General features: G+C 36.3%; 1 protein-coding gene across 1 annotated transcript; it reads right to left on the bottom strand.

The window, feature by feature from the left end:
- Positions 1–14: 14 nt before the first annotated feature.
- LOC149416519 (uncharacterized) lies at positions 15–24,626 on the bottom strand. The gene is made up of 11 exons (XM_089640800.1): positions 24,457–24,626; positions 17,021–17,172; positions 15,870–16,044; positions 11,663–11,911; positions 10,675–10,849; positions 8,645–8,781; positions 5,850–6,049; positions 5,676–5,759; positions 4,468–4,643; positions 3,401–3,552; positions 15–1,830 (listed from the first exon to the last, which is right to left on the bottom strand). The coding sequence occupies exons 1-11, from the start codon at positions 24,524–24,526 to the stop codon at positions 1,613–1,615; spliced, it is 1,788 nt and encodes a 595-aa protein (XP_089496926.1). The 5' UTR covers positions 24,527–24,626; the 3' UTR covers positions 15–1,612.

Genomic DNA, 24,626 nt, shown 5'->3' with positions numbered 1-24,626 from the left:
CCAATTGCTTTGAAATTTTGACACAACGTTGAATTCGAGTACGCGTGTATTTCCTATATTATATAGATGTTATCTGTAAAATATGTCACAGGTAAAAACAGGCTTTCTTTGGAAAATAACGCCATCTGTTGGACGTAAAAGCAATACGTGTTATTGTTTCTCTATCTGCACAGACATGCTGAGCCACAGCAACGCATGGCGGTGTACAGCTAGTATTATATTATAAAAATGAATGATTCTTTGTTTGTCCTTTTTATACATCGGATTGGAGTGACAGATCGACGTGATTTTTTGCATGGTTGGAGGACTAGGAAGTGACATAAGTTACTTTTTCTCCCGGAAAAACATTTCATTCAACAATTATTTGCATAGTAGTTTTTCCCTAATACCGCAAGTAAAATCTGAATATATATAAAAATAAATAGGATTTATGAAGTGTATTTTTGGATATAAGAAGAAGGTGGGTGCGTTTAGTGTACAATTAATAACATAGGTAACTAAATACTAATGCATATGAAGGTTTATATCCAGATACTAAATAAGGTTATGTAATTATATTAAATAAGGTTGTGTAATTATATTGTAAAATATGAAGTATCGGAACAATGGGAAGAAGAAATAAAGGCTGAAGAAGATGCAAGAAATTATATTTGTACAAGAATGGCGACCATCTTGGACGTCAGTGACCAGGCAGATAAAAAATATACATGGTATTTAATTACAAGACAAGACATTAATTAATGTATTTATTTAACGCCCAGAGGACTTTCACATTATATTTTTTTTAGCATAAATTTTATGATTTTGAACACAAAAAAGTAAATAAATAAATAAAAAATATATGAAAAAAATGGGTTTTACGGTATTTCATCAAAATGAAAATTCAACACACCTTTAAAAAGTGATATAGATTCATTAATAGCGATGAAACAAAAATTAAGTTTAAAGTGTCAGCTACACTACTCGCTTCGACGCTTCGACGAAGTCCTCGACGAAGTTAGCCGAAGTTAGCCGAAGTTCGAAGTGCTTGCCCACACACTCGTGCAACTTCGCGTGTAACGCTTCGAGTCCTTTGACTCGGGCGCATTTACCGACAACAATCGGAAGTCGGGCGAAGCGAAGCGAAGTTGCCCGAAGCGAAGCGAAGTTCGTGCCCACACTATCGTATTCGGTCAACTTCGATCAACTTCGCGAGTAGTGTAGCTGGGCTTTAATAGTTACCCAAGTAACCTATTTAACCTAGTTTTTGTTTCATCACTTATTTGAATCAATTTCAAAACAAAACTGTTTCATCACTTTCATGAATTTATATCACTTTTTGTAGGTGTGTTGAATTGTCGTTTTGATGACATACCCAGTAACCATTTTAAAATGCGTTGAAGCATAGACCTGGCTCCAAACATTTTTTAACCCTTTCACTTGAAAGAAATTCAAAAAATTGAAAAGTAATTAAAAAAACATATAAACTCTCAAGTCGATTTTTTTTGTGTGTTTCCATGTGATATAGATTCACCATTTCCGAGATCTTCGCTGTAACCTCTCTTTCAGTTACATGCATATTTAATAAGAAAGAGCGAGAGGTTAAAACGGATCCATCAGCGGTTTGACTGACTCAGTCATCTCCGTCGACAACTCTGCGAGTGGGGTCATTGACCCCATAGAGTGGGAGGTCAGACTCCCGGTGGGAAGGAGACAGAGTGGGTGCCCTCTCCCCCACATCCGCTGCAGCTGCCCTCTTCCTACGATATCGAACCACCAACAGAACGATCAACACGGATCCTATTATTACTGCTCCGAAACTCATCCCGATTGTGAACGCCAAAGTAGGCTCTGGAAATATAATTAATTTGGTTAAGGCGCTGCAATATTACAATTCATCAATAATATACTAATTACGGTTGTGAGTCTGTCTGTGAGATACTGTAACTCTGGTTCAATGAATTTGTTTTGAATTTAAGTGTCATTGTGTCAAGAATTCAGACAACTGATAAAGTACCTACATACGAGGCGTATCCAGAAAGTAAGTGTACTGATTTTTTGTAGCTTACAATTTTTTTTATTGAAACATAAAAATTACATGGTTACCGTAGTACATATGTAAGCTATTTTTCGACATAGTCGCCATTCCTCTCAATGCAGGTGGTGAAGCGGGGTAACAACTTTCTGATGCCTTCCTCGAAGTAGTTTCCCGCCAACCCCTTCGTCCACTTCTCCACCTCCCCCTTTACCTCCTCGTCGGTTGAAAACCTTTTTCCACCCATGTACAGCTTCAGGGAGGTAAAGAGATAAAAATCTGAAGGTGCTAGGTCAGGGGAATGCGCGGGGTGGTTTAGGACATCCCATTTAAACGAAGCAAGCAGTTCCTTCGTTGCGTTGGCCGTGTGTGGTCTGGCATTGTCGTGCAGCAGGCTTACTCCCTTTGTCAGAATGGCTCTCCTCTTGTTTTGAATCGCCTTCCGCAATTTTTTTAGGGTCTCACAGTATCTTGCAGAGTTGATGGTCTCCTCTTGAGGCAGATATTCAATCAAATTTATGCCTTGACAGTCCCAAAACACGGATACCATAATTTTCTTGGCTAAAATTGTGGTTTTGAACTTTTTGGCGGAGGGTGAAGAGGTGAAAACTATTTTCAAACTCGCGATACCACTTGTACATACTCGTACAATTCATAGCTTTATCACCATATGCAGTTTTCACCAAATTATAAACCTCAAACGGAGGTTTTCCTTTCCAAACGAGATAACGGACGACGCCGCGTATTTCGCACTTGGCGGGAGATTGGATTGACATTTTTCACGAAACGTGTTGTCGCGTCGGCACTTCTCAACGTACTGACCTTGAACCGGTCTCGTTGTGGAGGGGAAGAGTCAGGCTACACGAAAGTGTAGCCAACATGTCGAAAATAAAATTCATTCGGTCGTGAGAGCCTCAGTACACTTACTTTCTGGATACGCCTCGTACAATGGAAATTTTTCCTGATAATTATTTTACTATTTATATTTGATTTGTGCATTTATTTTATTTTAAATTCTTAGGGTTTTTTTTATCAGATAATTATTTTAATTCTATATTTGAATCTGTATTTCTTTTTTTTAAATTTCTTAGGATTAATTCTGTTAAGCAAAGTCAGATTTCGTCAGATTATTTTTCAAGGAGCTGCGCTTTTCATCATTTTCAAGAAAGCGTTATTTATCTAACAAGATTTCATAACTTAATGTCCCGGGATTTTTTAGGAGAATGAAAAGATCATCTGTTTTCGATCGTTACGGTGTAGATTTCCCTCGGTCTTCGTGGGGATACTATGTAGATGGTCTTTTTTGGTTATCTGCTTACCTGGTTCTTGCAGAGAACAACTAGAATGGCTTTTTTGGTCGTTGCCACTTCCCTTGGATATACTTACTTAAAGTTTCTACGACGATGATGGCGTACTCCTCGCGCATTTGGGAGCTGAAAGTTGTAGCGCAGGTCCAGCTGCCCACGTCTCCCTCTGTAGCTTGTGTTATTCTAATTCCGCACTCTCCTGCTTCCAGACCGCCTCCAAAATAACTAAACCTTGAATTTTAAAATTTTATATAAACAGCGATTAAAGTTAAAAAAACTACTTGTTAATATAATGCTAATGAAGACTCTAGAAAGAATATTGAGAAAATCACCAAAATTGTAATTATTTTAAATTTATAAAATAAAAATAAAAACAAAAGATTTACCACGGTTAAGGTGGTGTTGCTAAAACTAATATTGACCCTCTCGACAAAGCGCCAAAAGTCTTAATTAATGATTCAATTGATTGAATTGAATCAAGAATCTTTTAGATTCTCGACAATACAGTTATTTAAGGACTTCGCTGTACTGAACATACAGCAACTATATATACAAATTATATCTCTACATCATCAAAAAGACAAAACTACACCATCATACTATCATACTGCACAACACCATTACGAAACAAGACGTAGACACATTACACAAATGGGCAAAGAAATTACCATAATCTGACTCCAATTTAAAAAAAAAATTAATTGAAAAAGACATAGGTACATCCAATAAAAAATGTTTATTGAAGATACAAAATACACACATAGATAGCCAACTGATGAAACAAAAACTAGGTTACGAAGGTTAGGTTTATAAATTAGTGTTTTTCATCACTTTTATTGACTTCATTTCACTTTTTAAAGTTGTCTTAACTTTTCATTGTGTTGATTTATCATGGAATACGATTACAATAAAAAATTTGTACTTTTTGTTTATTTCATTTCTATTCATCGTTTTAAAAACCATAATTAATTTTTTTTCTCATTTCCTTAAAATTAGATAAAAATCATGCCATCTCGGAACAGGCTCAGCATTGTGAGTTTATAGTTGTATAAGCAAGGGAGGTACTACATTGGGGAGTATCAAATTTAGGGGACCCTTATGCTTACGCGCGATTTTATCCCCGCTCACAGAGTGTGCTTGTTTTACCTGGAACTGTAGGTAGAGTTGGGCTCCAGCGAGTAGCCCTGCCCCTGGGGGGAAGTAAAGCGGCAGTAACGCAGCGGGGCTTGCAGGGCGGAGCGGCACAGCAGCCGTAGCTCGCCCCCCCACACTGCAGTCGCGCTGCGGCTTGTCGCGCTCAGCAGAGCGCTGTACACATCTACCTGCGATATCAACAAAATAATTCCAAATTGAAAAACATGTGCGAATTTAAAAGAACTTAGAGACCTGATACTTCATTTCAGTAAGGCTGGAACTGAACTCCAAAAAAAAGGTAATATATCGTTCATCACCCCATCAATGGGGTTGGGACAGACCTGTCTCTGCATTAACCCAGGTGATTAGACCCCCGAGGTATTTGTCCCGCGGCCCGCCTGCGACTTCCCCGCGCCATGAGCGGGTTAGAGGTACGACCGTATGTGCTTGCTGCCATTCTACCCCGCCTCTAGTGACCTGATGATCACTCATTCCTCAGGGTGTTACCCCTCTTTACCACTAAAGTTCGTCGGGGGTCAATCGGAAAGCCTGCTAGGGGGCGCGGAAACCGGTAACCACTTGCGGTCGGGCTGGCCGTTGCGCTCATTCTCGAGGGGCTGTTCTTCTATTTATGTTAGTAGGTATGATTGCGTTATCACAACTATTCCATTCCAGGACCTTGGATAGAGAAAAAACACAGGTAGGCAAAGACAAGAATCTCACATGGGTTGAAGAACTAAAAAGAACAATAATTGTCAATATTTGAATGCTTATGAATAAGAAGTACTTGACGGCCGGCATAGTCCAGTGGTAACGCATTGGACTGCCATTCCGAAGGTCGCGGGTTCGAACCCGGCGTGCGCAAATAAATTTTATTTGATTAATTTGTGTTATTTCACAATTAATTAATTAAAATAATATATAGTATATTTGCGGCACGTTCCAGAGTGGAAGATACTACCAGTATCGCTCTGGTGTAAGACCACCATTCAGAATTGAAACGTTGCTCCAAATGGCTTTAGCCGTGTTTAGTGACTAGATCTGAATAGCCAGGTACTTCCCCACCTTCCTCTTTCCCTTCCCCACTTACCTTCAGCCTCACAACATCCCCCAATTGGGGAAGCCATAGCCATAACTGGCTCCAGACGGGAGCAGTTGGGACTCTTGTGAGGTATTCACTATAAAAAAAAAAAAACATTTACAAGTGGGGAGTTACTCACGTCAGTATAAAACAGAACGTCTTCTTGTCCATCGTTTGAGGGAAGCCCGCAGGTCCATCTTCCAGATTGCTCATTTGTTAAACCCTGAAAGGAAATAAAGTGTATAACTTATTATTGGATTACAGAAGGTTGCAAAAATAAATGAATGTTGTAAGTTTAGTGTTGTGCAGTTACCGTAGCAGTGAGGGAGCAGACGCCCGCCCGGAGAAGGCCCGCCGCCGCCCCCATGGAGGGGTGGATGAGCGTGGCATCAGGGCGGAGCACGTAGCAGTAGGCGGCTGGCCACGGCACGGAGCAGCGCAGGGCCAGCGAGCCACCCTGCTTCACCGCTACTCTGGGGACCGAGTCCTGCCGGGGACGTGTCACGGCCTGATCTACAAACCGAAAAGATATAGGAACATTTATGTATCGTTCGGCAGAGGCTTATTACCCAAGATATTATAAATTAGAAAAGTTTTGTTTGTTCTCGCACATAACTACGATGACTCGTCTTGATAAGACTCTTATTATCATGTGCTATGTTGCCTTTGCACAGTTGAATTACTCGCACGACAAACCGTGGGACTTAGTAATAAATTTTCGGCGTTATGACGCATTTGAAAAATGTATCTGTTTCATCCAGGGTCCGGGCAGGGCATTCCTTTCAGAGATAAGAATATCTAACCCTATTGACACTTGTAGACACTGTACACTTTTACACTCTACACAATAAATAGTAATATAACATTCAATTGTGTCTCTGTCTGTATATCTCGGGTTCAATGAACTCAGATTTGCTTTGAATTTAACTGTCATTTTCAAAATTTGAATGTATCAAGAAATCAGATAAGCGATAAACTACATATCTGTAATATGATATGTTTCACCAGAAAATTATTTATTTTAATGTGTATTTCTTTTGTAAATTTTTTTAGGGTTAATCTTGACAAGTAAAGTGAGATTTCGTGATTTTCCAAGGGTCTGCGCTTTTTATCTAACATGCAATTATTATCAATCCTACATTTCCATTATCTTGTGATTGTTCACGGACCTGTGCTTTTTAGCTAACATTAACCACGTAATTTTGTTCCTTAGTATTTATTATACTATAAACACAATATAAAAATATGTACGGTAAAGTAAAACCTCGATACAAGCTATTACCCTAGTTAGGTTAATTATTATTTGAAAAACTAGCTGACGTGTACCCTGCGATGTTGGGGGCCATCTTGAGATAGACATTTACCTTATACATTCGGAATTTTCTGTATGCCTTTTCAATATACAGGGTGTATCGGCACGTACCCGACAAACTTTAACCAGCTATTCCTTAGCACATTTGTAACATTTTTTTTCAATTAAAAACAAAATAAAATTTAAAATCCACACTCCGTCACTGTCATTGGCATTGTATCTCGTGTTAAACAGCTGTTATTAGCAAGTGAGTCAAAAAGCGTTTTCACTCTTTCATACACACTAAATAATAACAGTTAAAAACGAGACGAATGGTGCCATGCCATTTCGTTGTGATTGTAAAAGCGCGCCAATGTAGGTACGTATGTACATTATTCAACGAAATCAAATAAAATATTGCCAGTTGGGCTTTCAAACTTTGACAAAGGATAAAATAGTCGTGACATGTGGTGAAAATATGAATAATAAATTTTAAGGGTGTATCGGCACACTGTATACTATTCCATAGAAAATTATTTTGATGTATCTTTATAAGGTTTAGCCAGCGTTAGCAATGAAAGCCCCCGAAAATTATTTATTTACCACTTGATTACAAAACATCGACTTTTCTCTACCTTCTATAAATATAATATGCATGTTTTATATATACAAACCTTCCGAAAGAAATTCTCTAAATCAGGGCTTCTCAAACTTTTTTCAACTGTGACGCCCTTGGGAAGTTGCCATATTTTTGCGACGCCCTTTTGAAACTCGGAGCAAATTCGAACATACTCCGGGCCAAATAGAGCAGATATTTTTCAAAACAATTATTATAATTTATATAGAGTAACTGATTTAGAATACAGATGGCACTAGTTTACACCTTCTTTAAAGGCAGCCAAATTATGTTATTTAAGTTCCAATTTTGATTAGGGAACTCACTTCTCTTCGATAGTTTCTAGCTAAAGGAACCCAAAGCGATATTTCGTATTATTTTATATTATATTTCGCTCGCCGTTGGTGGAGTGATCTCCACAGAGTGTCCGTAGCAATATAAGCTTTGGAAAAAGCAACAATAAATTCGGTGTAATTTCAACTTCCACAAAGTGTTTTATTTAAAGAGGAATCTACCCTTTTGTTCTTAAATCCTAATTTACACAAACAATTTGTCAGAAAAAACTACAAATAGTATCTAAATTTTTTATTAGAAAATAAAGAACACCTGAAGTGGCGCGGGACTCAGTCGCTCCGAAGTGTGCGTGTGGAAGACGCTATAAAGATTGCCTCACGACGCCCCTGGGATGATCCCGCGGCGCCCCGGGGCGTCGCGACTCACAGTTAGGGATGCCCTGCTCTAAATGATAATGAAAATCCTATCAAAATCCGTTGCGTAGTTTAGAAGCACTAAGCACACAAACAGACAAACGCGGATAGCGAATTTATTTTATACTATTTAAAGATTAGGCTTTTTGTTCTGTAAAAAATGTCTAAATATTTTATCAGAAATTTGAGAATCTAACCTCAAAAAATCTGTTCGGGAGATTGAACATCTCAGGTATTATGAAATTTTGGATTTATTTAGAAATATTTCCGGATGACATTAATTTTCAAATAATTTTTTCGGGTCTTGGGAGTGGCTCAGAAAATGTTGCATTTTTCTGTTGTGCAAGAAAGATGTAGGTACATTATGATATATTAAGATTTTTGTCTAGTGAAGTAAGATTTCTTGCTCAATGAAGTACGTAAAGTGAAGAGTTAAAGCACCAAGGGAGTGAAATGGAGAGTTATTTTGGTGGATATTAATTTACTCTTATTACCTGCATCTATTGGTAATGTGACGAAGCAGCCTGTATAGTCATCAGCAGATGTTCCCAAGTCCAGCCTCCAAGAGCCGTGATCCAACTCCTCAACCAAAGGCAGTTGTATTTCCAAGGAGCAACTTCTTTCTTCCAAACTTATAAATTAAATACCCAATTAGTAAACATTATATTAACGCAATACAATGAAGTTAAAATAAAGTATTGACTCGATAATCAAATCGAGCATGAGACCATCAGTGGTTTCAAAGACTGCTAGGATTATGAGAAAGTGATTGTTATGAGAAATTCCCTCAGGGCTTATGTCATCTTTTAGGATGCTGTGTGGAAGGAGGCAACGGGGGCCAAACTTTTCAGCTGTAGTGGTGGGATAACCAACTTCTTTAAGGCATACATTTAGATCGTGTAATTCGGTCGATAAATAAAAAAATGATAATTTAATTTTAAAAAAATGGCAAAGAAGAGCACAGCACGCTTAAACGTCAATAAGTAATAATAAATAAAGTAGTAAAGGTGGGAGCACATAGAATCATGAAAATAAGTCGTCTCAACGTGGCCTAACCACACTTTGAAAATGGCCTTCAGCTGTCACAATAATAAAATAAGTCGTCTCAACGTGGCCTAACCACACTTTGAAAATGGCCTTCAGCTGTCACAATAATAAAATAAGTCGTCTCAACGTGGCCTAACCACACTTTGAAAATGGCCTTCAGCTGTCACAATAATAAAATAAGTCGTCTCAACGTGGCCTAACCACACTTTGAAAATGGCCTTCAGCTGTCACAATAATAAAATAAGTCGTCTAAACGTGGCCTAACCACACTTTGAAAATGGCCTTCAGCTGTCACAATAATAAAATAAGTCGTCTCAACGTGGCCTAACCACAAATTTGAAGTACTTAAGTAAGCAAGCTTTTGCGCTTTTGTAAGGTTCTGGTACTAGAGGAAAAAATAAATTTAGTAGATGTACAAGTATTTTTTACTTCTTTCCAGAGCATCTTCGTTGGAGTCAAAACGTAGTCAGCACATTCGAGGATCCCACCACTTACCCGCCCCGGTATAGGTAACTTATGGTTACCCCTTCAGGGCACTTACCCCTTCAGGGCACAACGTAGTCAGCACAGAGAAAACTTACTGATATAAAATATTGTTATTTTATTAAGAATCTCTTCAAATTATTCGTAATCCGGTTAAAAACGAGACTGCAGCTCCTTAACGAAAGAATTGATAGTTATCTGTTAAAATTTAAGTAAAAATGAATGTATTATCGCGACGTGTTCATAAAAGTAATTATATTTTGGCTTTTCATCATTAGATATATTATTAGGACAAATTTAGATGCATGAACACGTGTTTCAATGTATTAGGAATGCACTAAGAGTTTAATAGGAAACGGCCTGCAATCCCGATTTTAATCGGATTTTAATAAATCAGCAATACTCATTTTCTCCGAATAAGATACTTTTTGCGCTTATGTAAAGTTCTGGACCCAGAAGCCTCGGTAAAACAAAATATAGTAAATGTATGAGTATTTTTAACATCAGGATGGAGACACATTACGGAAATGAAGAAACCTGCTTTCAGACTTTGGCAATGGGTTATATATATATGTAATAGTATAGTTAGTATAAGTTAGTAGCAGGGATTAGTACCAGACCCTGCTAAATCCAGTGCAAAAATCTCAAAACAGGTCTCTTTAACTGTCAATTCATTTTTTACAGCACGGCTTGTATTAATAAAGATGGGGAGCGTTATGCTGAAATAGGCCAAGCCACGAGGATATAGCGCGCTTATGGCGTGATCTGTCAAAGGCTCATTCGGCGTCGAAACGTAGTCTGTTCTTCACATTTTCTCAGCAAACATAATTGAACAACCAAATAGATAGGTAATTGTCAAAAAACCTCTTTCCTTTTTCCTTTCACATCAGAACAATCTACACAAGTTTCCCGTCAATTTGGATTTCAAATTCAACTATCTTCCCAAAGTTGGGGTTACTTAACGGAATAACATATGAGAAATAGTATTCCCTACTTAATGTTAAAAGCGGAATATCTTCCATCGACCATCCCGGGGGAGAGAAGCATGCGGGAACCTTGGGGGGAGATCGCCCTGCACCACGTGACGCGACTCTTCGACAGAAGAAGGTTGCACTCTACCACCAGCCTCCCCTCCTCCTGGTACACCCTGCCCTCTAGGTGCTCCTGGCCTGAGGACAATAATACCCTTCGATTCACTCGGAAATTTAGAACTAACAAAGCCTTTCCTACAAAATAAAGTTGGTTGTTTACAGGTGAAAAAAATAAAATAAACAGTAATTTTTGATTGAAGTACTAGTACATATTGAATTATTTGGCGTGTTGAAAATAAGCCGACGTAGCTCAGTGGTCTCAGAGCACCTGATCGGACAATAGAAGGCGCGGGTTCAATTCCCGTCGGCGGCATTTATTTTTACTCGGGAGATATTTTCAATTTGTATGGATATTTCGAGCGACTAATTATTGCTTATACACATTATAACTAAAGATATTGAAAACATTGTTTTTCTGGTACTTTAAATATTATTATAAAAATACATTAGTAGACTTTGCTTTTGCTAAGGGATTGACTCAAAAACTATACAATTTACTCAATAAACAGTATTTAGTACCGGATTTTTTGCAGACATTCTTGACAAAACTTCCTTCAAAACATGACAAAATCGTCAAAAACACTCGTACCGTACTCTGACGTTCAACTGACAGAGTAACATTGACAGCTGTCACACCAATTTTTTTAAACATGCCTACAATTTTTTACTGTTGATTTAATGGTCTGTAGCTGCACATTGTGACATTTTGTGGTAAGAATACTGCTTCAGTACGTTTGCAAACGATGCAAATATGATGTGGTGGCTAATTTACCACAACCTTACGAAAGGTTAAAATGTGCAAGATAGCAAGCACAAATATTATAGTGTTGTGTAGAGGATGGGAAAGGATAAGTTTGGCGGTGGAATGGAATGTAGAACGAAAGTAGGTACCTAGCACCACCAATGAAATAGTGTGATTCAACTCCTTCATGGATCCCGTCAGCGCCATGACACACGTCCAATTCCCGATGTGCTCCAGTTTGACAGGGTTAAGTGTCAACGAGCAGTCCTTGCTGACGAGTTGGTCACTGTTGTCGAAGATGTGGCAGTAGTGGGGTCCGGATTTTACTGATTTTCTACAATCAAGAGTCACAAAATGACCGATCGTGGTGTTCAACTTCGTCGACGGGATTGGCGAATCTGCAGTTAAATACATTAATAAATAATTAATTTTATTCGTTGTGTGCGACATATTAGTTGTATATAAAAATTACACGTTTAACATAATTAGTCACAACCCAGAGGAAACGGTGAAGCACCAAAGTTGAGGTTATGAGATCTTTCAATTTACGTCTGTCTTTTAATTCGAATGCAGGGCTTCAATCGACAACATATATTTCTGTGTGCAGTGCTGTGAATTACATTTTTAATGGATATTATTACAATGGGTATGTACATCCAAATAACACGAAAAATACTTCCAAAGAAATGTTAAATGTGGAAATCTATTATTGGTATTTATATTTATAGTACAAATTTACATGTAACTGTATATATTTCATTTTTTTTAAATATCAAATTCTGCCTTTTTTTAATTTTTATAGTGAATACCTCACAAGAGTCCCAACTGCTCCCGTCTGGAGCCAGTGAGACTATGGCATCCCCAATTGGGGGATGTTGTGAGGCTGAAGGTAAGTGGGGAAGGGAAAGAGGAAGGTGGGGAAGTACCTACTCATATAGGTACAATAATATAATTAATTAATAATAATTTTCATCTTGAAATCATTTCAATTATGTTATAATAACAATTCTACAATAAAAATGACTTCTACAATAACTGAAATTTCCGTTTCTTCTTCTTCTTCTTCTTTCGTATGGTGCCTTAAAAATCATAAATAAATAACGCTATATATCTTCAAAAACTAGCATTCGTGTTTTTTAATAACGACACTTCATAACATACCATATAATATGCCATAAAAGAAAATAAAATATTTTGTCAAGCTGGCTTGTTCTAGACGGTCCACTGTGCATCGCATCGGTTGCATATTCAAACAGAGCGGTATACAGCAAGTATACAGCTAGTGAATTCCTTCAGTTTTTAGTAACATTGATAGCGATGACTACACCAGGCTGATTAAAAATATTGCTAATTTATTAAAAATCACTTCAAATTATTCGTATTCCTGTTAAAAGCGGGATTCTAGGTCATTAACAAATGAATGGATAGGTTTCCTGATAAAATTTTAGTAAAATATTAATATTTCGTAAACATGTTGATACACATTTCGTAAAGATGTTGAACACGTGTTGATAAAAATACTAACATTTTCGCACATATGTATTAAAACGTGCCCGACAAACTTTCACCAGCAATTCCAGAGGTTATTTGGTGTAAACAATGCATTTCGGTAAAAATAAAAATATGTCACCGGAAACACAAATTAATCTACTTCTTATACACCAAATTCAACAAGACGTTTATCGACTGCGTATATACTATATACCTACATATATGTGTAGATATATAAAATTATTTAAGCTGATATTGTACAATTATGTTCTCTACAAAACGTATTCTAAAAATTTTATGTGTGTATTTAAGTAGTACCTTCTCCATTCCGTTAAGCATTTTTCCGTCATTTTGTTCGGGATAAAACTCCTTTTGTCTTCTGTTTTGCCATATTTAACTGAAACGTACGTATATATTACCAAGATATTTATTTTAACTTGGTTAAGTGCAGTAACTTGGGGAGATTATTGTATAATTCTTTTTACAGTAAATGATCTAACAATACACGATTGTACAATTTAAAAGATGAATAACTCTTTTTAAAATTCGAATCGTTTGTATGGAGAAAAACTTTAGATGAAGAATTTTTGTTTTATGGAAAAAAACTTTTTTCTAAAATTTTATACCGGTCACTTTGTGTAATATCTTATACTAGGGCAGAATCTGTGAATTCTTGAAAAAACAGTTAGCAATTTAAAGTAAAGAAATTTTTTGTTTAAATATTATACCAGGTATAGATAGATATTTATGACATGTCGGAATTCTTCACAATCAGTTCAAATTTTTCAGTGCCCAAAAATTAGCGTGACTGAAAGCCAAATAATATCATTTATATGTATATTATTTATAATTATTATATTTAAGGTAATCTTTAACTATTGAAATAAAGAAACTTAAGAATTTAAAAAAAATCTACAAGATAAACTGTTATAATATTTTTTTATCAATGTCCAAATTTCTCTGAAACTTGACCACTGTGCACATTTAAAGTACAAATTATTTCTAAAAAATTATGTATTTTATGTATTGGTGAAACATACAAAAAAAACCTTTACTTACTTATGGAAGAAGTCAAATTATAAAAAAACAGAAAATTTTACTAATAGATTTAAAAGTAATCGTTTGATTAAATAAAAAAAAATACGTAAAATAAATAACTAAGAGCATCGGGTCGGGCGACGAAGAACTTATCGGCCGAAACTTGAGCGGCGACTGAAGAAATACGGAGTATGTCCTTGCCGACGTGCACACAAATATAACAACGTACGCCACAGAGTATTGAAGTAACGTACGGCCGAGTTTGCTTTATCTGGCTAGAAATTTAATATTTTCGAGTGGTATATTTTAATTAATTGTGATGAATACATTAATACAATCTCTATTTTTTCTAGAGGGATTCCTCGGGAAGTTACTAATTCATCGTCTAGAAAAATAAAATCTGGTACTTCCCGCTCATCTTATAGTTGAAAAACGTTTTATAAAATTTACAAACCGTTTAACATAATATATTTAATCGTAAGTTCCTGTTTTTATTAATCTTAAACATGTATAACTTGAATACCTAGGAATCCCTCTAGAGCAGAGGTTCCCAAAGTGGTTTATATGGACACCCAGGGGTCGATATCGGCTTGTTGGGGGTCTATGTCAGCGAGAAAAAAATTTGGGGGTCCACGAGATTCAAATGGGGGTACATACAAGCGGACCCCCATTTACCTCAAGTCAACATTTAGGAGTTCCGTAAATGACACAATAGACCTAACACAAATATAATAGACTGAGAAATTAATTATTTGATATTTGCATTTTTATATTTCGTAAAGTTGTTAATTGAGGTATATAAATAGAGTCTACGTTTCTTTTCTCCTCAGAATTAATATATTCAAGCAAAACATTGCACATTGGAAGCCGCGAATTTTCCTAGTTCCCCAACTTGTTTTTGAAAAACATCCGGGGTAATAATGACGTTCAACATTTAAATGTACTTTACAAAGACTTCAAAACTAAGTTTGAGGACATTTTGACTATAGAAATGGAACGTTGAAGAATCGGAAAACATGTGACAAGAAGAAATGACCGGAATAAGAACTGACAAAGAACTTAAGAGGCAGTTCTGTAGGGCTAGCTACAGAAAGAAATTCCCGTTGCTTGTCCTGCTTTATTTTCATTTTGTGTAATACCTCACAAGGGTGCCCCTGTCTGCACAATGTAAAGACAGGGCAACTATACCGCCACCCGGTTGTTGGACAGGCAAGTTAAGGGAAACTTTTTACTGAAAAAATAAATGATTATCACATGGGACGTTAATAGTTTTAGGAAAATTCAATATTCGGCAAGCAGGGGGTTTATGGAAAAAAAATTGGCAAGTGGTCTACGGGGCAAAAAATTTTGGGAACCTCTACTCTAGAAACTTTTAAGATTTTAGTAATAAGTTCATCAGAAATAATTAAAATGTGAGCGTCGGGGCGAATCCCCGCTATCAGGGTATTGTGTCTCCTTAAGACAAAAGTAAGTGCATGAACACGTATTCCGATATTATTATGATTTTACTAAGTTTATCATGAAGCGGCCTTCAGTCCCGTTTTTAACAGGATGACTAATAATTTGAAGAGATTTTCAATAAATCAGCATTACTAATTGTTTACAAGCTTACCGATATAAAATATTACTCATTTATTAAAAATCCTCGTGAAAAGTGCACCTGCTTGAACACGTGTTCCGATATATTCTGAATGGACTAAAATTTAATTAGGAATGGATTTTTCTTAGTGTAGGTAGTTATTTTGATGTATATATATAGTGTAGGAAGTCATTGATTTCCGATTTGTAAATGAAACACAATCATCATATATAATAATCAATAATCACCTATAATTTCAATTGTAGTTGCATAAGACATAAGTAAATCCCGCCATTGTTTGTATGCTTTGATTTCAAACCGTCCGCGACTTGCCTGAGAGATGTTCCGTATGGTCACATTGCAACCCTTGCCTGTGTGGTCCCTTTTAATATGAATTCTGTCGGGGCCTGAAACTGAAAGGTCCTGAAAAGTGAATGATTTCATGCCTTCTTAGAAATGTTTAGATAGTTGTTAAAATATTATTAGGTAGGTACATTTTATTACAATTCCTATTAATAAATTATTGAAATAACACTTCTTTCTTCGTGAAATCACTTTTCATGTCAGGAGAGATGAAAAATCACCCGAATTCAGATTATTTGGCAAAAAAATTTACAAACGGAATTTTTTTTATAGATTTGACGCCATTTTAATAGATTTGACGCCGTCTGTCATTCGGATAAAATATATCAAAATAAAATTATGCATATCTTCATTTATTTATTAATGTCCAAAAATGTATAAATCTATTATCCGCAAATACATTACGGAGAAAATTACACATTTCATGTAGATAAGTATAAAACTAAAATAGTTGCTGAACTGTCTGTGAGTGACGTTAATTATATCGATGGTCAATGTTGAGTCGCTTTGTTGTTTGGCGAGTTCTGATAGGCAGAAGTGGTTTGGGATCTCCCAAGAGTACCTATACTTGTTGGGCACATATAAGCATACTTATATTGAAGGAGGTTAACTTTATCTATTTCTAGGATATGGTTTTATTCAGCAGGGGGCCAAACAGTGCAGATATATTAACTAATAAGTGCTTCATATTTCCTCCGTATTGCGATTTCGTTTGTCGTAAATGATCTCGCATTATGAAGAACAAATTCAAACATTTTTTGGAGCGGGAGGCAATTAAATGATATTATATAACTTATATTGCCTCTCCCCGGACGTTAATAATTGCATATACTCGTAATTGTAATTGAGTTGAGACGATATGATAATTAATGAGGCTGAATAGTAATATATATATTTTTTTAAAATTAAAAAACTCGTAACGACATGGTTGACTAAAGTTTAGTATAATGTGCAATTATAATATGTAAGGCATTAAAATGAAAGCATTCTTCTTATGCATATCTTGCATCTCAGTATTATCACAGAGAAAACTTACGTCGCCTTCACACATCTCATTTCTATAACCATTACGTTGAGCGGAACAGGAAGTTAATGCTGGAAACGACTGGAGGTCACGTGGCCTGAGGAGGAGAACCACCTCCCCACCATTCACAACCCTCACCATATCGGGAGGAACAATCCAATCTTCTGCAAAAAAAAAATAGTTTACATGTATCAAAATTCTATTTTTACAACTGAGAATTCTATAGCATAGGTGAATTATAAGTATTATAAAAATTGACAAAATATTGGACAAGCCGAACCTAGAAGAACCTAACCTATAATAAGAGTCGACTAAAGCGATGTCTTAATATACACGGTGCCTGGAAACTCTTAGTACAAGTAGAAAAGTTTTAATTGTAACAATTCTAAAACTGAACATTTCAAACACTCGCTTGTACGTAGATTACATGAAATTAGTAGGGGGAGTACGGATATTATCGGACAACGTATATTATCGTCCAAGTGTTATTTCTCTTCCTGGCGAATAGATAGGGCGATGCAAGTTAGTTCATAATATTGCTGCACTAATTCCTCGTGTCCAGTGTTTGCATGGCTCTCGCCAAGACCGGTTGTATCGTGTTGTGCCCAGAAAACGAACTTTGACTCCCGGATATTGTTTCCTCAGCTTTATTCGAAGACAAATAAAAGGTACGATATTAATTTAATTACTTTTGTGTATATAAGGCGGTACACTACATTTCAGTGGCAATCAAATGACGATCTATTGTTTTAAAATTTGTGTCCCATACCAGGTAGACGGTTATTTTTTTAACTCCATGTCGTATGGATAATATCGGACATGGCTGTTACGGATGATATCGGACACACGAATTAATTCTTATTTTTTATTTATTTATTTAAATTAATTTACCAACACCAAATGAAGTGTTTCACACATATATTATGAAAGTATGTTGTACTATGAAAACTATGTACAAAGGGTTTGCTATTGTTGATTTTGAAAAAATATTTTCAAAAATTCATTCTGTTTTTCTTCCATTTCTCCAGATAATGCCGAGATTCAAAAAAAAAGTTGGAGCAAGGGCTCGGTGTGAATGGAAGGATTCCAGTATGAAATCGGCAGTGGAATATGTTCACGAAAAGAAGATGACGATTCGAGAAGCTGCCTTATTTTTTGATGTCCCTAAAAGTACACTTAATGACAGGTTGTTGAAATTGAAGAATGGATTCCCAATTGAGCTGCACGTCGGTGTGGGTGGTTATAAGCCCACATTTTCAAAAGTTTTCGAAGACTGTTTAGTCGATCATGTAAAGGATTTGGATAACCGCTTGATTCCGTTAACAAAAGATGAGTTCTTAGAACTTGTATTTAAATTGGCTGAATCCCAGAAAATTCCTCATCGGTTCAATATGGAAAAGAAAAAGGCTGGCAATAAATTCTACTATTCATTTCTGAAGAGACATCCAGAATTGTCGTTACGCACCCCAGAATCTACCAGTATTGCGAGGGCCGTTGGATTTAATAAGCCGCTCATAAATACAATGCTGATGAGACGGGAATAAGTTGCGTGCATAAGAACACATTTAAAGTTCTAAGCACTAGGGGTAAAAGGCAAATGACTTCCGCAGAAAGAGGCAAGACGATAACACTTCTTTTCTGCATCAACGCGGCTGGTGACCATTTCATCCCTCCACACTTCATTTTTCCCCGCGCGAAGATTGCTGAACGTTTGAAAATGGGTGCACCGGCAGGAAGCGCGTTCCATGCGCAACCCAGTGGATGGATGAATGGGGGTATATTTTTGAGTTGGATCAAAGCATTCGTGCAAATAGTGAAACCAACAGCACAAGATCCAGTGCTATTGATAATAGACGGTCACGGAAGTCGTAAGGAATATGACGTTATAATTTTTGCCGGTGAAAACCATGTTCATATGCTAAGCATTCCTCCACACACGTCAAATAGGTTACAACCACTAGACCGCACCTTCATGAAGCCTTTCAAAAACATGTTCGATGTGGCTTGTACTATGTGGATGCGTAAAAATCCATTCCTCAGAATATCTGAAGATGACATAGCTTTTCTAGTCAACTTTGCATTCGCCAAAACATGTCGAATGGAAATATCGATAAATGGTTTCGCAGCTTCGGGTATTGAACCATTTAATCCTGATATTTTTACAGACATCTGCCATCGGAAGGTTTAGATATTTCTGACGTTGATTATGAAACAAATCAGTTACAGAAGAGTATTTCACAGAATGAAATAAATCAGCTAAAGAAGATTGTTTCACAGAATAAAACACAATCCCCAGAGCATTTACCACCATGTGAATCTTCTTTAAATGTAGAAAATCTAATAATCATTCCACCCCAAAACATAATTCTACCGAACGTCAAAAATGTATACCAACCCCGTTCACTGCGTGATCTGTCACTAAGTAAGCTCAAGTTTTTGTTGGGGAAATCATCTGATTTGAAAATAATCCCCATTATTAATTCGTGTCGTGCGTCTGAACCAATGATCTTGAAAACCTTTCGTTTGAAATCCGCTTCAACTCCAATAACTACCCCTTATGAAAGACCTCAAATATTATCAATGGTTACTTTCCCGCCAACGTCTCCAAAACCATCAACTTCAAAAGAAAAGGACAAATTTATAGAACTAATCAAAATAGTTTCTCCTGTAAATGATGCTGTTACACGGAGAATGAATTTTTGGGGATCAGGAGAGTGAGGCACAAAATAAAAGGCGGTGTCGTGAAGGTCACTGTGTTTATTGAGTCAGTTGCCGTGACGAGGAGATGATGTAGGACAGATGTTGAATACTCCGGTTGCTGCGGTGATGTGTTGGTCAGGCGCGGGTCAGTGAGTCGACGCCGGGCGCTGGTGACCGGGACTCGTTGACTGTCAGGCACTGGCGATCTGGGGAATCAATACTCCAGTGCTGACGGGAGGCCGAAGGTGCGGCGGACCTTGTAGGCAGTTGAGCGGGAGCGGCGTGGACCAGTGAGGATGCTGCGTGTCCTCGTGGTGGTCATGGTGGCGAGGAAGAAGCGCTGGTCAGAGACGCTGGAACCAGGGCGCTTGTAATCCGAGTAGCGCTTGCCAGGGACGGCGATCTTGGCAAATTGATGACTGACTGACTGACTCGCTGCGTCGGGCTTATTTATACTACACGGCCGATGGCAACAGTAGGTAGTTAAATGGCAACTAAATCGAGGCCACTCGCTCCATCTGGACCTTTTGCGAACTTTCGGCGTCGCGGCAATTATGCCTAGGCGGTAGACTCGAACCTTCTGGCGAGTTCTCGTAATGTGAAAGACGGATTTGCGATAGTATTGTCGCCAATAGACAAGTAGGTGCTTGAAGTACGTAGGTTGCTCTGTTTTGATTTCGACTGCGAGTACGTACATAAGTAGCAAGTAGCAAGTACGTACCTAAGTAGCGTCGAGCTGCTTATTATTAATGAATTAATCTGGATTCTTCTGCTACAAATTCCAGAAAAAGGCGTTGCACAAATTCATAAATTTTGACATCGAGCCCCTATAAAAGGGATCTTGAAAATAAACGCGATGAATCTAAGGCGAAGGAATTAGCCAAAGAGCGAAAAAAGGAAGAACGGAAAAAGAAGAGCGATGCCAAAAAACTCAGATTAGACTTAAGTATAAAAGTAGGGAAGGAGAAAAAAACTGGAGATAAAACTAAAATAAAAAGAAGTTCAGTAAAACCGTTGAATTTAAGTGCACTACCAAAGAATTCCAAAATTGTAAAGAATGAAGCGAAAATACAAGTACCGGGTCAAAATAAAACAAGAAAAGCTATCAGGAAACAGTAAACGCCAAAACGATTTTCAAATCGGTAAATCAAAAAAGAATCCGCCCAAACACAACAAAGAAAATAATGTTAACAGCATCAATTTTAAGAAAGCAGATAAACTAAAACTACATAAGGATTACAACAAAAATGAAGTTTGCATAATCTGTGGAGAAAGCTTCGAAGAGGACTGGATTCAATGCCAAGGTTGTCACGGATGGGCCCATGAAAATTGTACAGGTCTTGAATCTTACCAGCATTTTTACAAATGTGAATTGTGCCAGAAATAATTGTTATTTTCAGTATATCATAACGTGTTGTGAAAATTTTTAACACGGTCTTACCACTTTTTTAAAATCCTTTTTTTAATTAAAAAAAATAATATTTTTTGTTTACTTTCGTGTCCGATACCACCTTTGATGTCCGATAATAGACAATTCTTTCAAATACTTTGTTACACTTTTTCTTGTATTTCTCTTAATTGTATTTTTTTTAAATAAAGATATTGTGTTGATATATGTGAAGTCTTTTAAATGTAATGTTTAGAAACCGTTTTATTATAAAATAAAATAAAATACAGTGTTAAACCAGGGAGCTAATTTGTCCGATAACACCCGTCGAATTCCGATAGTAAACGAAAATTTCGTAATTTTAAAATCTATATTTTGGGGAACCGTGACGGTTATTGATTTTTTAAATTAGCATATCATGTAGATCTGTCCTTTCCACTAATGATTGATTCATAAATCGTGTATATTGAAGCAATAACAACAAAATACAAATGAAAAACACTATGCGTCCGATAATATCCGTACTCCCCCTAATAGGTACGCAGATGTAGCGGATCTGTTTAACTGCACAGAAGCTAGGTACAAAAAAGATTTAATATCATATCTTTTAAATCATGGCCAATAAAATGTAAGTCTACTCATACTTACGTAAAAAGTCAAATGTATATAAAATGAACTGCCTGGGGCAACTGAGGAAACTTGGGTCAGTAAAAATAGTCAACAAGGTGAACCAACAGCTTGATTGGTACTTAACTACTTTCAACCAAAACCTGAATATAAATGCAGACATTTTAGCTATTGTAATATATTATATCATGTATCTATACTATCATATATTTCAATCAATACTAATCTAACCTAGTCTACCTATAAGTTTTGCATGTACTTGTATCTCTTTCTTTTTACATCCATATAGAGTTTCTGTTAATTGTATATTTTCTGATGTCACTGTTTATAATTTACTGTATATGGTATATTTTATACCGTTGATATTAAAATAAATAAAAACTGGTGAATCTACACAATTTTTTGAAATAGATAACATTACAATATCGAATTGATAGACATAACTACCGATGATTTTATACCGATTTCCCTAGAACGGTTGCACTATTGATATCCAGACCGATATTAATAAACCAAATCGACATACACGGGCAACACTGGCGCATCGTTCTTGAATTGACATTTCTGAATGACAGAAGGCTACGTAAAAGTTAAAAAAATACTAATAAATTGACAATGTAGAATTGAAATAATAACTTTAAGTTACATTGGCAGTCTGCATGTACTTATTGACACTAAAAGTCAATTATTTTATGAGTTCATTATTCATAAGTTATAAGTCATAACAAACAACTTTTGTTTCTCAATGGTGGAACGGAATTAATTGATCGCGTTATAGATGAATTAATTAAATCTATGGATCGTGTTTACGATTTCTATCAGTTCTACCAGTTATTTTGCATAACGAACGACATTATCCAAAAAAATGCGCATATTGACAACTTATTCGATACCTTGGAGGCCGCGTTAAAAGTAACGGCTTTTGTCTACCGACTGTTGGAATCGTATTCTGACCGTGCTCAAAAATATCGTTATCTGACCACAGTTGGTAGATTTCGTCAATATCGTTATCTGACCACAGTTGGTAGATTTCGTCAATATCGTATTGACATTGGGCTTTATCGATCGTCCGTGCTAGACCTCCAGAGCATTTAGATTTTCTCCATGTTTTCGGCAATTAAAGAGTTGAGGCTTTTGGAGCCTGTACAATACTGTACATTGAACAACTGATGTCAACCGTCTAGCGATAGATTATGTTTTTATTCGAAAACAAACACTAAAATAAATAAATTACCACCAATCATAGAATGAAGAATAGCATAAGAAGAAGCCCTGTAGGCGTGTATCGTGATCCAGGTATTTGCCTAATAGAGGCTTAAATTTCTAATAAAAAACTATGTTTGTGAAATACAAATGTGATGGAAATTTACGATGCCAGGCGTGTCGTGTGTGTGAGACGGGGCGCTGGCACTTCTAGTGTTATTCTTTATTCTATATATGTCACAAATTGACTCCAAGTGTGATGTAGATTCACCAGTTTTCCGTTTGTACTACGAGTTTCCGGACACCTTGTAGATGGCAGTTATAAACAAGCAAAAAAACATGGTCTTGCACCTATATTTACAGTCACGAGAATCTTCTGGGTAAATGTATTCTTTACTGTAAATTTCCTATATTTTATTGTTATTAATTTATCTGGAATTAGGTCACATTTTCTTGTCCTCTAAAATATACATTAAATCAGATAAATAGAACTTAAATATCTAATTTTAACCTATATTTTGTAATCAAACAAATCAGAACACATTTGAAAAGTGAAATGAAATCATGAGAAATGATGAAAAAAAACTACTTAGATCTAGGTTAGGTTAGATTTTTTTTCGTCAGCGGTTCCGTTGACGAAAATCAACAATGTCCATAATCATTCAATACAACGATAATTCAACACACTTTTAAAAAGTGATAAAAAGTCATTGAAAGCGATGAAAAAACTAACCTATGAACCTATCCGACGTAACATATTTAACCAAGTTTTGGTTTCATCACTTTTCATGACTTCATATAACTATTTGAAGGTGTACTGAATTGTCATTTTGATGAGTTATCAGGTCACCGATTGTGAACTGCCTTATTGACTCACCAGATCTATTTGAAAGGATTGCATTTCGTTGCCCGGAACGCAATTCGAGGGTATCGATTCTCCAATCGAGGCCGCTCGCAATCGCCGTCGAAAGTACATTTGTTACAAAGTTGGTCGACATTCTTATTCTTGAGTCTCTTCGAAGGTACATACTTACATACCCCAAACGTCAAAAGTCATTCCAATCGAACAACAATTGGAATAACTTCGTCGAGAATCAAGGCCCAGATCAATATTTTATTTTATATACAACATATCAAATCAAAATACGCTCAAAACTCTTTACTCGGACATATCTGTAAATCTTACAATACCCTAACCCTAAGAGATATTGATATTTTTCACTTTAATCTTAAAAGTTTTAATATCAAATTAACCTTACAATGTACTTAAATCAAAACAATTTTTCTTTATTGTTCGTATATTCTTTTTTTACTTATAACTTTTAATAACTACTTTTTTTCTAATCTGTAACCACAAAAAAGATTATAAATGGAACTTGACTGGTTTATTTTGTATTCAACATGTTGAATGTTAAATTATTTCACGTGACTAACTGCATGTTTCCTAAATAAACTCAAATAAAAATAAATAATAAATATGGTCATGTATGATTTTGAATATCTTTAAAGTGCATATAAAAGTAATATTTACCAAACTGAGCATCGCTCGGTATCAAAGCAACCAAAACAACAATTGTCACAAAATACAGAGTCCAATGCATATTGGCAATACTTATTATAAACGCCGAGGAACGAAAGTACTGGCAGCTAAATGTAATAAATTGGTTCTTCAAAAAATCACTGTGGCTTCACTTATCGACC

This window comes from Hesperophylax consimilis, chromosome 16, assembly GCF_061612785.1.
Source record: "Hesperophylax consimilis isolate HC1 chromosome 16, BYU_Hcon_1.0, whole genome shotgun sequence".
In the NCBI taxonomy this organism is placed as follows: domain Eukaryota; kingdom Metazoa; phylum Arthropoda; class Insecta; order Trichoptera; family Limnephilidae; genus Hesperophylax; species Hesperophylax consimilis.
Note: the sequence above shows the minus strand (reverse complement) of the source record. Positions and strands in the feature narration are given on the sequence as shown.